At 41.6% G+C, this 13,449-nt stretch overlaps 1 protein-coding gene across 1 annotated transcript in view; it reads right to left on the reverse strand.

Moving 5' to 3' along the window:
- The window catches only part of NKAIN3 (sodium/potassium transporting ATPase interacting 3), a 550,404-nt gene that overhangs the window by 25,033 nt on the left and 511,922 nt on the right, over positions 1-13,449 (reverse strand). Inside the window, exon 5 of the mRNA XM_066579000.1 lies at positions 7,243-7,303. Within this exon, the coding sequence (XP_066435097.1) occupies positions 7,243-7,303 (61 nt within the window). The remainder of the gene's footprint in view (positions 1-7,242; positions 7,304-13,449) is intronic.

The raw sequence follows: 13,449 nt of genomic DNA on the forward strand, positions 1-13,449 counted from the left end.
GGACACGTTTCTGATATGACAGCTTTCAGTTACAAATGTTTCTTGTGATAATGGCAGAGTGGGATGAATTAGGCAGCAAGGGAACAGTCAGTTCTTGAATGTAATGTGTTGGAAGCAGGAAAAAGGGGCAAGTATAAGGATCTGTGCAACTTTGACAGGAACCAAATTGTGTTGGCTAGATGACTGGGTCAGAGCGTCTCCAAAAAGCAGGTATTGTGGGGCATTTCCAGTATGTAGCTGTTACTACTATACCTACCAAAAGTGGTTTAAGGACGGACACGGACGTGCTTCCCAAACTGCCCATAAGCATCAAAACTGGACCATGGAGCAATGGAAGAAGGTGGCCTATAATGACGAATCACATTTTCTTTTACAATATGTGGACAGCTGGGCAATGGGCATATGTGCATTGCTTACTTTGGGAAGAGATGGCAATGTGAGAAGATGACAACGTGGTGGAGGCAATATGATGCTCAGGACAATGTTCTGCTCTTAAACCTTGGGTCCATGTACCATCTACCTACACTGTTGCAGACTAAGTACTCACCTTCAGGACAAGGATATTCCCTAATGGCAGTGGCTTCTTTCAGTAGGACAGTGTATCCTGATTTACTGCTAAAGTTATTCAGGAATGGTTTGAAGAATATGGCTAAGAGTTCAAGGTGTTCACTTGGCCTCCCAGCTCCCCTGATCTCAGTCAAATTGAGCATCTATGTGATGTGCTGCTGGAATGACAAGTCGGATAAATGGAGGCTCCACCTTGCAAACTAAAGGACTTAAAGGAACTTCTGCTAACATTCTAGTGCCAGATACCACAGGATACCTTCAGAGTCCATGCCATGACAGAACCAGAGCTCTGTGGGCATGAGTGGGGCCTACAGAATTTTAGGCAGATGGGTTTAATGCTAAGGCTGATCAGTGATTGTCTGTGGGTGCTATCTTAAAGGGGTTGTACCAAAATCTAAAGTTATCCCCTATCTTTATTTATTGGTGGAGTCTGATTGCTGAACCTTCAGCAATCCCAAGAATGGGGATCCTGACAGTCTCCGCATGAATGGAGTGAAGGACACTTATGTGCTCCAACATGCTGTGTTATACTGCTGAGAACTGTCTGCAACTTCCAGGTAACTCTGATCCCTGCCAATTAACGCTTTAGATGACATGTCAATAGCGACTGCAGCATCTAAGCAGCTAGACTTGGGATGGGGCTCCCCCTTTCACCTTATTGACCTCCCCCCAACATGATGGTGTGGTGCCGAGTGGTTTTCATTGTATCCCAGTGCTTAACAATGCCCCCAGCCCTGCCGTATATGGAAGGCAGGGCCTAATAAGCCAACACTGACAGGCATAATACATTGCAATACAAAAGTATTGTAATATACAGTATTGTGCAAGCAAATCATTTCGAATTAAATTAAAACAAATGTAAAAAACTATTTTCCAATTTGTTATATATAAAAAAAATAAAAGTAATCAGATTTTTTTTTAGTTATGGGCAATTCCACTTTTCCCTTACTCTAGTTTTTAGAAATCTTCTACAATGTGTAAAACACCGTTGAAACCGCTTAGCTGAGCTTTATATTTCCAAGCAAATATAAACTTACATCTGCAGAAAGTAGAAAATAATATTCTGTTGTATTTATCTTTTTGAAAATTAGGCTTTTATGGTAACATAAAATGATATTGCCTTTTAAATCCATGTCTTTAAAATGGAAATGTGCTGTTTAGTATTCTACAGGAAATGACTTAGATTATTTTTTGTAATATCTTGTAAGCTTCCTGTATGATTGGACGTGCATAAATTATGTAGTCGTAGTGTTATTTAATTCAATCTTGACACTGCAGATAATACGAGTTTAAGATGGGCATAAAGATCTACTTATTACTATCATATGGTCTGTTATTATACCTCCACTCTGTACCCTGTGTGTTCTGGCACTGACAGCAGGCTCCCAAACAATTGATCTGTTGGGGTTCTGAATGGTGAATCCCAACGATCCTCTATTGATGACCTATTCTGAGGAAAGGACATCAATACAAAATTGTCTGGAAAACCCCTTTTAACAGTGCATGTTAACCTTCTGGAGCCCCTACGTTGTAAAAGGTGCCCATTCACTTTCAATAGCTGTGAGTCAAATGTTGCTCCTGCCAACAGTTATTTCTCCCTAATCCCCCATACACATGAACCCTTGGTTTGGCTAAGTGTCCATTTGTTTTACAAAGGGATAGGAAGGTAAGCCACAGCTAGATAGTTATGTGGCAACTTATCTCTGGGGGATAACGAAGGATTCAATACCCGAACCTTTTGCCTCCTTTGGATATAAGCCACTGCTAAACTGTCTGCTTTGATTGAATATTTGTTTTTTACAACTGGAAAGGGAGGTAAGCCACAGCCAGGCAGATCTTAGGCGTCTTATCTCCAGGATGGTCAAAAGATTTGGGTGTTTAAATTAAATGTCCTCAATCCTTCTTTTCCCAAGATCATTTATTGAGGGAAAGTTCAGGGGCTCCCATACTTATTCAACAGTCATCCAGTCTTGCTGGAGGATACAGTAGCAAAAACACATCATAGCTCTTGTACATATTCAATATCTGAATAAAATTGCACACCCATTATATTTACTAACCACATAAAAACACAAGGTTCTTAGTGGATATTTTCATCAAAATATGTAGGCCCATCTGTCATGTTCAGACGACCTTTACTCAGCACCTGGACCCCCCACCAACCAAAACTTCTGAATATGTGACTATGACATGTCAGAAATTTTATAAAATCATAGGTACCCTTTAAAGGATTTGTTCTGTTACCGGACAACATTCACCTTATACTATCAATTGTGCTAAAATAACAAAATCAGCTGCATTTACCTGTTCTCTCCCAAGTGATCCAGCACCATAGCCCCGTCACTCTCTTGGTGTTTGTTGTTGAAGATGATGTCACTAGATATCACCACATGATATCCACATGAACATGACCACTGCAGCCAATCAGAAGCATCACTGATCTGAACTCCTTGCATCATGGCACACAGGATGTGAGTGCTGATGCCAGGAGAATGGGTGGTGATGCTGTGGCCTCTGATTGTTATCCGGTGACATTATCTTCACCAACAAACACCGGGTATATAGCGGGTCTACAGCACTAGATTGCGGTGGCAAAGGACAGGTAAGTAAGGCTGATTTTGTTGTATTAGCACAGTTAAGGGATATTGTTCAGTAATCAGACAACCCTTTTAAGATGATAATGAATCAGAGAGATAATAACATAGTATGTAAAAAGACATGTGTTCATACAGTACAGCCTATTATCCTGCTATGTTGATGGAAGGCAAAAAAATCCCAATGAGGTAGAAGATAATTTTCCTCATTTTAGGGAAGAGATTTCTTCCTGGCTCCAAATCTGGCAATTAGAATAATTCCTGGGTCTACAGCCCTGCTGAGTAATTAGTGACTATAACATATAATATTGTAACACTCAAGAAAGATGCCCAGGCCGCCACAAATTTTTTTTGCCAATTCACCATTACTGCGTTCCCAAAATTATACAAGTGTAAACTCAAGGTACTTAGAGCAAAAGATCCATCAACAGCAATGCATTAAAAGTTTCCTGGTAGGAAAACAAGATTTCTTTCCTTATTGCACAGGGTGAAAATAGGGTAGAAAAATGTAAATGAATACAATGTTAGGCTTCATTCAGACGGGCATGAAGATTTTCAGCCGGCCATGTCACGGTCACAGTATGGCCAAAAATCACGTGAACAAGAGGCAGCTCCTGTTTTAACGCCTGTTCAGATGGCTGAGTGCGGCGATTATACACCACACCTGGAATAGGCAGGGGAGACAGTTTAGTTCTGCTGAGTTCTCCGCGGGTAGTGCTGATAGCATTGTTACCCATCGGAGAACAAAGGAGCTGAATGGAGATAATAGCCCTCCAGCTATTAACTACATTCAAGTAAAGGCTTTATTTGCACATTAATAAGCTATTAAGTAGCTGAGTAGCTACTTAATAGTTTATGCAAAATGATCGCTCAAAGTTGTCACTCAAACTGTCGTTTGAGCGATCTTTGAGTGATCATTGCTTCGTGTAAATAGGCCTTTAGAGCTTTCCTCTAATTAATTGGTATTTAGAGCTGCACTCTGTTACATCCATGCAGGCCGTGAGAGCAATGACCTACACAAATACAACCCAATTTCATGTCTGGACAGATGAAAGGAGAGTTGGGATGTGCCTACACAACCAGACATCAACATCAAACCAGCATAAACCAGACATAAATACGAACACCCTCAGAGAAAAAAAAGAACTTCATACCCAACAATACACTGGACAACTTCATACTTACCAATGTACTTAACAACCAGATAGATAGAAATATCTGTAAGCATGTAAGAGGTTCTTGTTTGTGTTTTTGGCCAAAACACGTAAGCTCACAAGCCCACATCAGGGGTTCTTGTTGTATTGTGAATCCCTACACTAACAAGACAACTACAACAAAGGAAAGGGGGACCTTGCCTACAAGCAGGGCGATTGTCCTCATAGAGATGGCCCCATGCTAGAACCTAAGGGACAACTGTCTCATCTGAGGTGGTAATTGCCAGGAGCACAAGACAAGGGAAATACAAGATAATATACACTAAACAAGACAGTTGACACTTACTGTAGTCCACACCTTCAGACATGCACAGAACACAACCCTGTTAACACCAAGTGACTGCAACATAAAAGGGAACACCACATAGAACAAGACATTGTTCACACCTTATGTAGTCCACACCATCAGACATACACTGAATGGGACCTTGTTCACACCATGTGTAGTCCACACCTCATGCATACACTGAACAAGTCATTGTTCACACTTTCAGACATACACTGAACAGGACCTCGTTCACACCTAAAGTCTGCTCACCTCACAGACAGAAGGAAACCCAACTCAGAACCTCATGCATGCATAGATAAAACATAATCGAGGTCATGTGTCCACACACCAAGAAACGGGTAAGAGCGTCAGACACAAATCTGACGTAAAAGGAACATGTCAGACAACACCCACCAGACAACATACAGGACATCAGATGTCTGGAGGCCGCACCTGATAAAAGGGAAGGCAGAGGGGGTCCTCAGAACATGCAGACAGGGGGATCAGTTTCCAGACCATACTCAGGGAAGGAGTGGAAAGCAACTCAAGCAAGCAGCATGTATGACACAAAACACCAAGTACTGAGAGAGAAAGGGATAAATGTCCAGCACCCTATAGTAAAAGGGGCAGGAAATTATTTGCACAAATTTGTGGTGATTGGCTGGCCAGAGCAATCCACACACCCAATCATAGAACTACAGGTCCCAGGAGCAACACAAAACACACTAGAATGCATTGGTACCTACAGCTGCCCTCTAATACATTGGTACTTACAGCTGCCCTCTAATGCATTGGTACATACAGCGGCCCTCTAATACATTGGTACTTACAGCTGCCCTCTAATACATTGGTACTTACAGCTGCCCTCTAATACATTGGTACTTACAGCTGGCCTCTAATAGATTGGTACATACAGCTGCCCTCTAATACATTGGTACTTACAGCTGCCCTCTAATACATTGGTACTTACAGCTGCCCTCTAATGCATCAGTACATTCACAGCTTCTTAGTAAGTAGCTGACAACTTAGTGGTTAATGTGCTCAATATTATACACCGGTTTGTGCAAGCAGAATGTTGTAATACACTCCTACGCCGCTTTCTCATAGAAAACCTATCTGGGAGAGCACTCTGGGGCACCCACCACTGATAAGGAAGAGCTGCTTGGATAATAAACACAGGATATTCTGGTGTGTTCTTATTTAGTTAGAGGTGACATGTTTGGTAGCAGCATACACCTGGTGCGTTAACATATGTTAATCATAACGTCATTACATACTAAGCTAATCATGGGTTGTTATGATGTTGGGGGCTTACTGTGTATTGATGAGTCATTCCCACTATATCTGTAACATGATGTTAATAAAGAATCAGAAGCATACTGATAGTTGACCAAACGTGTCAGAGTCAGTTACATTGCATGCATGCTACTTCTTATTATAACCAATTTGGAGCAGGACAGGGAAGTGAATGGAATATGATATTATTCTCATAACAATTGGTACTTAAAGCAATCCTCCAATACACTAGTGCTTACAGCAGTTCTCTAATATGTTGGTACTTACAGCTGTCCTCTAATATATTGCTTCTTACAGCCGTCCTCTAATACATTGGTACTTATAGCAGTCTTCCAATACATTACTACCTACAGCTGTCCTCCAATACATTAGTAATTTCAGCTGTCCTCTACTATATTAGTACTTACAGCTGTCCTCCAATATATTACTACCTGCAACTGTCCTCCAATATATTAGTACTAACAGCTGTCCTCCACTACATTAGTACCTACAGCTGTCCTCCAGTACATTAGTACCTACAGCCGTCCTCCAATACATTAGTATCTACAGCTGTCCTCTAATACATTGATACTCACACCTGTCCTCTAATACATTAGTACCTACAGCTGTCCTCCACTACATTAGTACCTACAGCTGTCCTCCACTACATTAGTACCTGCAACTGTCCTCCAGTACATTAATACCTACAGCCGTCCTCCAATACATTAGTATCTACAGCTGTCCTCTAATACATTGATACTCACACCTGTCCTCTAATACATTAGTACCTACAGCTGTCCTCCAATACATTAGTACCTACAGCTGTCCTCCAATACATTGATACTTATAGCTGTCCTCTAATACACTAGTACTTACAGCTGTCCTCTAATACATTAGTACCTACAGTTGTCCTCTAATACATTAGTACCTACAGTTGTCCTCCAATACATTAGTACCTACAGCTGTCCTCTAATACATTAGTACCTACAGCTGTCCCCTAATACATTAGTACTTACAGCTGTCCTCCAATACATTAGTACCTACAGCTGTCCTCCAATACATTGATACTTATAGCTGTCCTCTAATACACTAGTACTTACAGCTGTCCTCTAATACATTAGTACCTACAGCTGTCCTCCAATACATTGATACTTATAGCTGTCCTCTAATACACTAGTACTTACAGCTGTCCTCTAATACATTAGTACCTACAGTTGTCCTCCAATACATTAGTACCTACAGCTGTCCCCTAATACATTAGTACTTACAGCCGTCCTCCAATACATTAATACTTACTGCTGTCCTCTAATACATTGGTACTTACAGCTGTCTTCTTCATCTGTGAAAACACTGATCACATAACAGGCGTAGACAAAACCGATGAGCTGCAAAGAAAAAGCAGAAGAGATCTCAGTTAATAGGCCAATTATAAAGTAGAATTCATCTAGCGGAGAGTGTTGGCATTGTTAATTTGAATAAAAAGGTATTATTAGCTCATTAAACATCCTTATGAAAGTACGGCAAATGCGGATCTACAATAAACCTCCCTGATTACTTGAGAAAGCAGCTTTAGCTTAAGAGGTTACTTGCTCTCATCGGTAAGGAATATAACAAAGAACAAGGCGCAAAACAGATACATGACATAGTACTTGGCTATTAAACTACAGCAATACACTAGCAAGTGACAGTGTTAAATACACTCGAGTTCATTTGAGGATTGCTTACACTCAAGGCTGAGTTTATCATTAGGCACAGTAGGTCTTTGCCTATAGGCAGCGGTGGTGAAAAGAGATCTGTTTCCTTCTTGCAGGCACAGCAGGCTCATTTTCTTTCCAAAGTGAATATAGTGAAAACATAGAAATAAGCTAAAAGGGGCAGTCTGCTTTACAAATCCATTTTTTATGCAATATTAGGAGTTAAAGGGCCATTCCAGAAAAAAACTTTTTATTATTTCCCTAGATGCAACTTGTATACAAAGCATATAGGGGCAGATAATATATTTACCAATCCCTTCACTCATGCAAGAGCTACTCTGCTTTGGTTGCCGATCATCCCATGTGACCTCCATTATGACTAGTTGAATCCTGCCATGCCTGTGATGTGGAGCAGAGAGGACTTGTTCTATTCATTCCTATGAGAGTTGCAAAGTCAGTCTCATAGGAATAAATAGAGACGGTGACTTCCGGTCTGCTGGGGGATCCTGATAGTCGCAGTTTGAGTCACGAGGGACCGGAGCAGAGTGGCTCTCTCATCAATAAAGGGATTGGTAAGTATGTTATCTGTTCTAATATGGCCTGTAGGCCAATTGCACCCTAGAGTTAAGGTGCATTTGCACTGCAAAGATGATTGCTCAAAAAATGGCTTTTGAGCGGTCATTTTGGATAAACTACTACTTATTACTAATGCCTATTAGTACCAAGTAGCAGCATGTGAACCACCAGGAGCTGTAATCAGGGAACAGACCTCCTGCTGTTCCCTGATTACTTTCGCTTTGAAGTGTGGTCAGGGCTGACAGCTGAGAACAGCTGAGACAATCCAATCAGCTGTTATCAGCTCTCCCCCAGCGGAACACAGCATGTGGTCCTGCTTATCAGCTGTTCTGCTGAACAATGGTTTTGAGGCAGATCTGAATTCCATCATTTGGCTGAACAGTGAAAGATGGGCACATTTACACACAACGATTATCACTTAAAAGATGGCTTTTGAGCAATCATTTTGCATAAACTACTTCTTGGTACTGATGCCTATTAGTACTAAGTAGCAGTGTGTGAGCACCTGGGAGCTGTAATCAGGGAATAGACCAACCGCTGTTCCCTGATTACTTTTGCTTTGTTCTGCCTCGGGGCTGACAGTTCAGAACAGCTGAGCAATCAGCTGTTATCAGCTCAACCCCCCTTACCCCAGCAGAACACAACATGTGATCCTGCTTATCAGCTGTTCTGCTGAACAATGGTTTTTAGGCAGACATGAATTCTATCGTTCGGCCGACTAGTGAAAGATGGGCGCAAGATGGCTTTTGAGCGAATTTTGAGCAATAATTGTTGTGTCTAAATGGGCCTTAATTCTTTAACAGAAAGGGACTCATGCAAGGTTCTAATTTATTAGTGAAGAGTGAGCAGCTGCTATTAAGAGTACAGCCCTTGTGTAATCTTTCATTTGCTTTGTAGGGACATAGCAGGGAATTGAAAGGTTCCCTCAGAGATTAGAGTTAATCAATTTATCATCTAATGCCCCATTTACAAGGTGTAAACCTTTTTCCAATGCCAATCTAGCTTTGAAGTGAACTCCTGACATATGTTAGATACACTGATTTCTGAGGACACATCTACAGACTTTCACTGAGTGGTCAGACATCATGTCTGTGGCTACCAGCCTGACTCAGATTAGTCAGATCTTCAGCTTAAGGTCAGGTCTGCATTGAAATGAAGACAGCCAAGGGTCAAGAAGGCTTGGCATTCCGGTGGGCAACTAATTTAAGTATGCTTTCTAATAATATAGAAAAAAAATACCACTATTTAATATATTTTTTTTAAAATGATGGAAATGCTAAGCTATGTAGGTCCACTTTATAATAAGATACTGCTGTGAATATAATAGGGAGTAATTACATCGCAAAATTATACTCGTTAACATAAAAGACATAAATATAAACTATTCATTCGCTGTAAATGACTTTCAAGCCAGCAATAGTTTATTAACAGCATCAAGTACACAAATATATGCAATAAGGAGTAATGACCCAGAGAGAACATGAAAAATAACATCACTTACAGTACTATCAGAATACAAATTAAAATGGCAATTTACAACATATTTCTTATGTAAAGTGTGAACTGTTAAACACAAAGAACGATGGAGCGCAGTGGATGATTAGAAGTGCTTGATAATATCTATTGTAGCAATCAGAAATTTAGACCTCATTTGTACTGGTGGCATCTGCATCACAAGAGACTGGGAGATCACACAGATTGATGCCATAACAGCGAGCTGGTAATTGTACTGTACCCATTATTGCCCTTGTCTTGGCTGTTTAATGCCATCACATTCTCCATTCTGGGATGGTAGGGCTTGGTCTGTGTTTCCCTTCAACATCCCTATTAGAGTTGAGCGAACATACTCTGCCGAGCTTGATGCTCGTTCGAGTATTAGTGTACTCGATGGTGCTCGTTACTCGAACGAGCATCAAATCGTGTTCGACCCCGCCCCAGTTTTTGGCTCCTCCCCGCTGTGACGTGCCTGTTTTGTCCCCTCCCTACCGCGACCCAGTGCGCGTCATTGGCAATTTTTTTGGCTGGCAGGCAGGGGGAGAGAGAGAGAGAGAGAACCTAGAAAAAAAAGCTTGGGACCCGGCGTCCCACATACAAAAATGCTCGAGTCTCCCATTGTAGTCAATGGGGTTCGTTACTCGAGTAGAGCTCTAGAATTTTATGAAAAGCTTGACTCGAATAACGCGGACCCGAGCATTTTGTGTGCTCGCTCATCTCTAACCCCTATGCATTCCTTGTAGGAAACAGGGGATAGAATAACCCTCTGGTTGTTTCCTCCTCAACTGCCTTCATTGTAGATAAGACGTGATCCTGTTTAAATAGACACAGATCAATAGAAAAACAATAGGGTAATGGTGACAATACACCTAAGGGCTCTATCACACGGGTGATAAGATTTTCAGTCGCCTGAATTGCATCTGAAAATCGCATGAACGAGAGGCAGCCATGACCAAGTCACAACTGCATCTTCCATTTTCTTGCCCATTTAGATGGGTGGGCTGTGGCGTATATATGCTGCAGCCTGGAATACTGTCAGCCGGTTTTTAACAAAGGGTGGTAGCTTAGCAGAGCTAGTTGTGCCAAACTTCCTCCACTCCCTCTACAGCCTATGGGAGCTGCCGGCAAGGGGAGGGGGAGGAACTTTAGCAATATGAGCTGCTATTAAACTCCCTCCCCTTTCCCTTTTCTAATGATTCTCATAGGCTCCCACAGGAGTCTGTGGGAAGGGCCGGCATATTCTTGCACAAGATAGGACAAGACCTATCTCTTCCAGCTGGCATAAAAGCGACCATCTGGAATGCTCTCCATATGCGCTATCTTTTCCGGACGGCTGATTTTACGAAAATCGCCCATCTGAACAAATGCATTGGAATCAAATACTTCAGATGGTCGCGATTTTCGGCTGGAGTTTTATCGGGGCAAAATCGCCGCAATAAAAGGCTCGTGTGAAACTTGCCTTAGATTATTGGTTCAGCGCATGTTTGGCCAACAGTTATTCCTCCTGACCCCGAGACAGCCAAGCTTTCATGTTTTCAATGGGGAGAGAGAATAATTTAATGCCAGACACCTCCAGTAGCAGCCTACACTATCCTACCAAAAGTAATTGGTCACCTGAGCAAAAATTAAAAGAAGCATTTACTTACATATGTTAATAATTAGTGATGCCTCCTTTGATGCTAAAGACATCAGATACTCTCTGTGACATACTTTCTACTAACGCCTAATACATTTCCCTCCATTCACCCTGCAAATGTCTGGCAAGTTCTCTCAAAGAAGATGCATCGGCCCATCTACAGTGGTGCAAGGATTATCATCATTGGACAGTTAAGCAATGAAAGAATTTTCTATAGTGTGAATATCATGGTATTCCATCTTCAAATCAGATGGATGTACCGGGTGTGGAGGATGCTGGGTAACGCCTTTAGCCTGAGTGTATTGTGCCAACAGTTAAGTACAGCGGAGGTTCCATTATGGTCTGGGCATGGCTTCGGTCTGTTGGTTGTAGTGTAGGAACCATGAACACGTAGGTGTACTATGAGATTTTAGACAATAATGTTGTGCTGACAATGTGACAATACTCTGGGAATCCTCAGCAATACTTCCAACAAGACAACCCGTCGTGTCACAAATCCAACGCTTTTTTATATTGGTTTGTGGATAGAGAAGCTCCATGATTAAACTGGCATAGACTGAGTCTCAGTCTGAACCCTACTGAACATCCTTATAATGAACTGGGTCAGGAAAGATGAACAGTGTCCACCTTCTTTAATAGAACTCAATAGATGTTTGCAGAATGAATGGAAGGAAATACCAGCTGAAGTGTATTTGACATTAGTAGAGAGTATGCGACGGAGAATATCCAATGTCATTACGGCCAAAGTCCCAACTAAGTATTAAAATACTACTTTTAATTCTTTCTTAGGTGTCCAATTACTTTTGCTAGGATAGCAACTGAGCCTGATTCTTCTTTATCCAGACATCTGCCATCAGGGGAGAGTTGGATAACAATCGTAAACACTAGATAGTCATCCAGACCTGTGAACAACAGCAGGTTCAATCAACTTACATCTAATATTCAGTGGTACTTCGGCTTGCAAGTGCCTCAGCTTGGGAGCTTCTTGACTTGCGAGCAGCTCTCTCCTGAATTTTTGCTCTAATTTAGGAGCAAAAAGTTGAGTTACGAGCCTGCTCGCAAGTCTAGAAGCTCGCAAGCTGATGCTCAGGGGGTCTAATACTCACCTACCACCGGCATTCCGGTCCTTGTGATGGTCTCTGGTGCTGCTGCAATGATGTCATTGAATGGCTGTGATTGGTTAACCCAGTGCCAGCTTTCATTGGCTGACGCGGCGCTGAATGAACCAATCAGAGCATTAGCTTGCTGGAGGCAGGGTATTCAAGTCCCGCTTTCAGGAAAAAATGCTCCGTCGGCAAGGAGGAGGACGCAGCAGCCTGCGGCAGTATTGATGTTTGTTTTTTTACATGCAGTGTAATTAGTTTTCCCATTGAAATGAATTGAAACGCCACTAATCTGGAACGCATTAATGGCATTTCAATTCATTTCAATGGGGAAAAGTGATTTGACATACAAGTGTTTTGGGTTAAGAGCTCCGTCACGGGACAAATTAGACGCGTATGCCAAGGCATTACTGTATATGAAGATATTTAGTTTGAGCTAGATTCGTCATTTGGCGGTTGTATTGGCTACCTCTATAGCACAGTCTTTGTGCTGTTGATTACAGTGCAGATGGAAGGTGTTTTCCAAAGATGAAATATTAAAAAGATTTTCAAAAACATAAAAAAAATTAAAAAGGGTTAAAATGAAGAAAAATTGAAGACTCGCCTTTCCCTGCTGGTGCATGACTGCCCACTGCTTCTTCTGTGTTCCATATAGTGGACAGCGGGGCTGCATCGTTTGGACAGGGAGCTGCTGGGATAGATGAGTATCCATTTTTTTTTTCATTTTAACCCTTTTATAGTTTTTTAATGTCCCAGGAAACCCTGATTCCAATAATCTTACTGAACTGAACAGACACCATGGACTGATAGGAGACATAGACTGTATGATGAATATTGCATCGCTTTGGGATGGTTTGCTAAGAGGGATGTCGTGACCTAGTCATTGACTGCTGTGTCTCTTCTGGACCCTACATTTCAGGAAGCATGCGCTGGATGTTATAGCACCAACTAGTTTAGTGCATATGCTAATACAAAGAACTTTGATGATAGATGCTCTGGTGGAAGCTGGAGTTTTCTATTGCAGTTAC

This window comes from Eleutherodactylus coqui, chromosome 9 (assembly GCF_035609145.1).
Source record: "Eleutherodactylus coqui strain aEleCoq1 chromosome 9, aEleCoq1.hap1, whole genome shotgun sequence".
Classification (NCBI taxonomy): domain Eukaryota; kingdom Metazoa; phylum Chordata; class Amphibia; order Anura; family Eleutherodactylidae; genus Eleutherodactylus; species Eleutherodactylus coqui.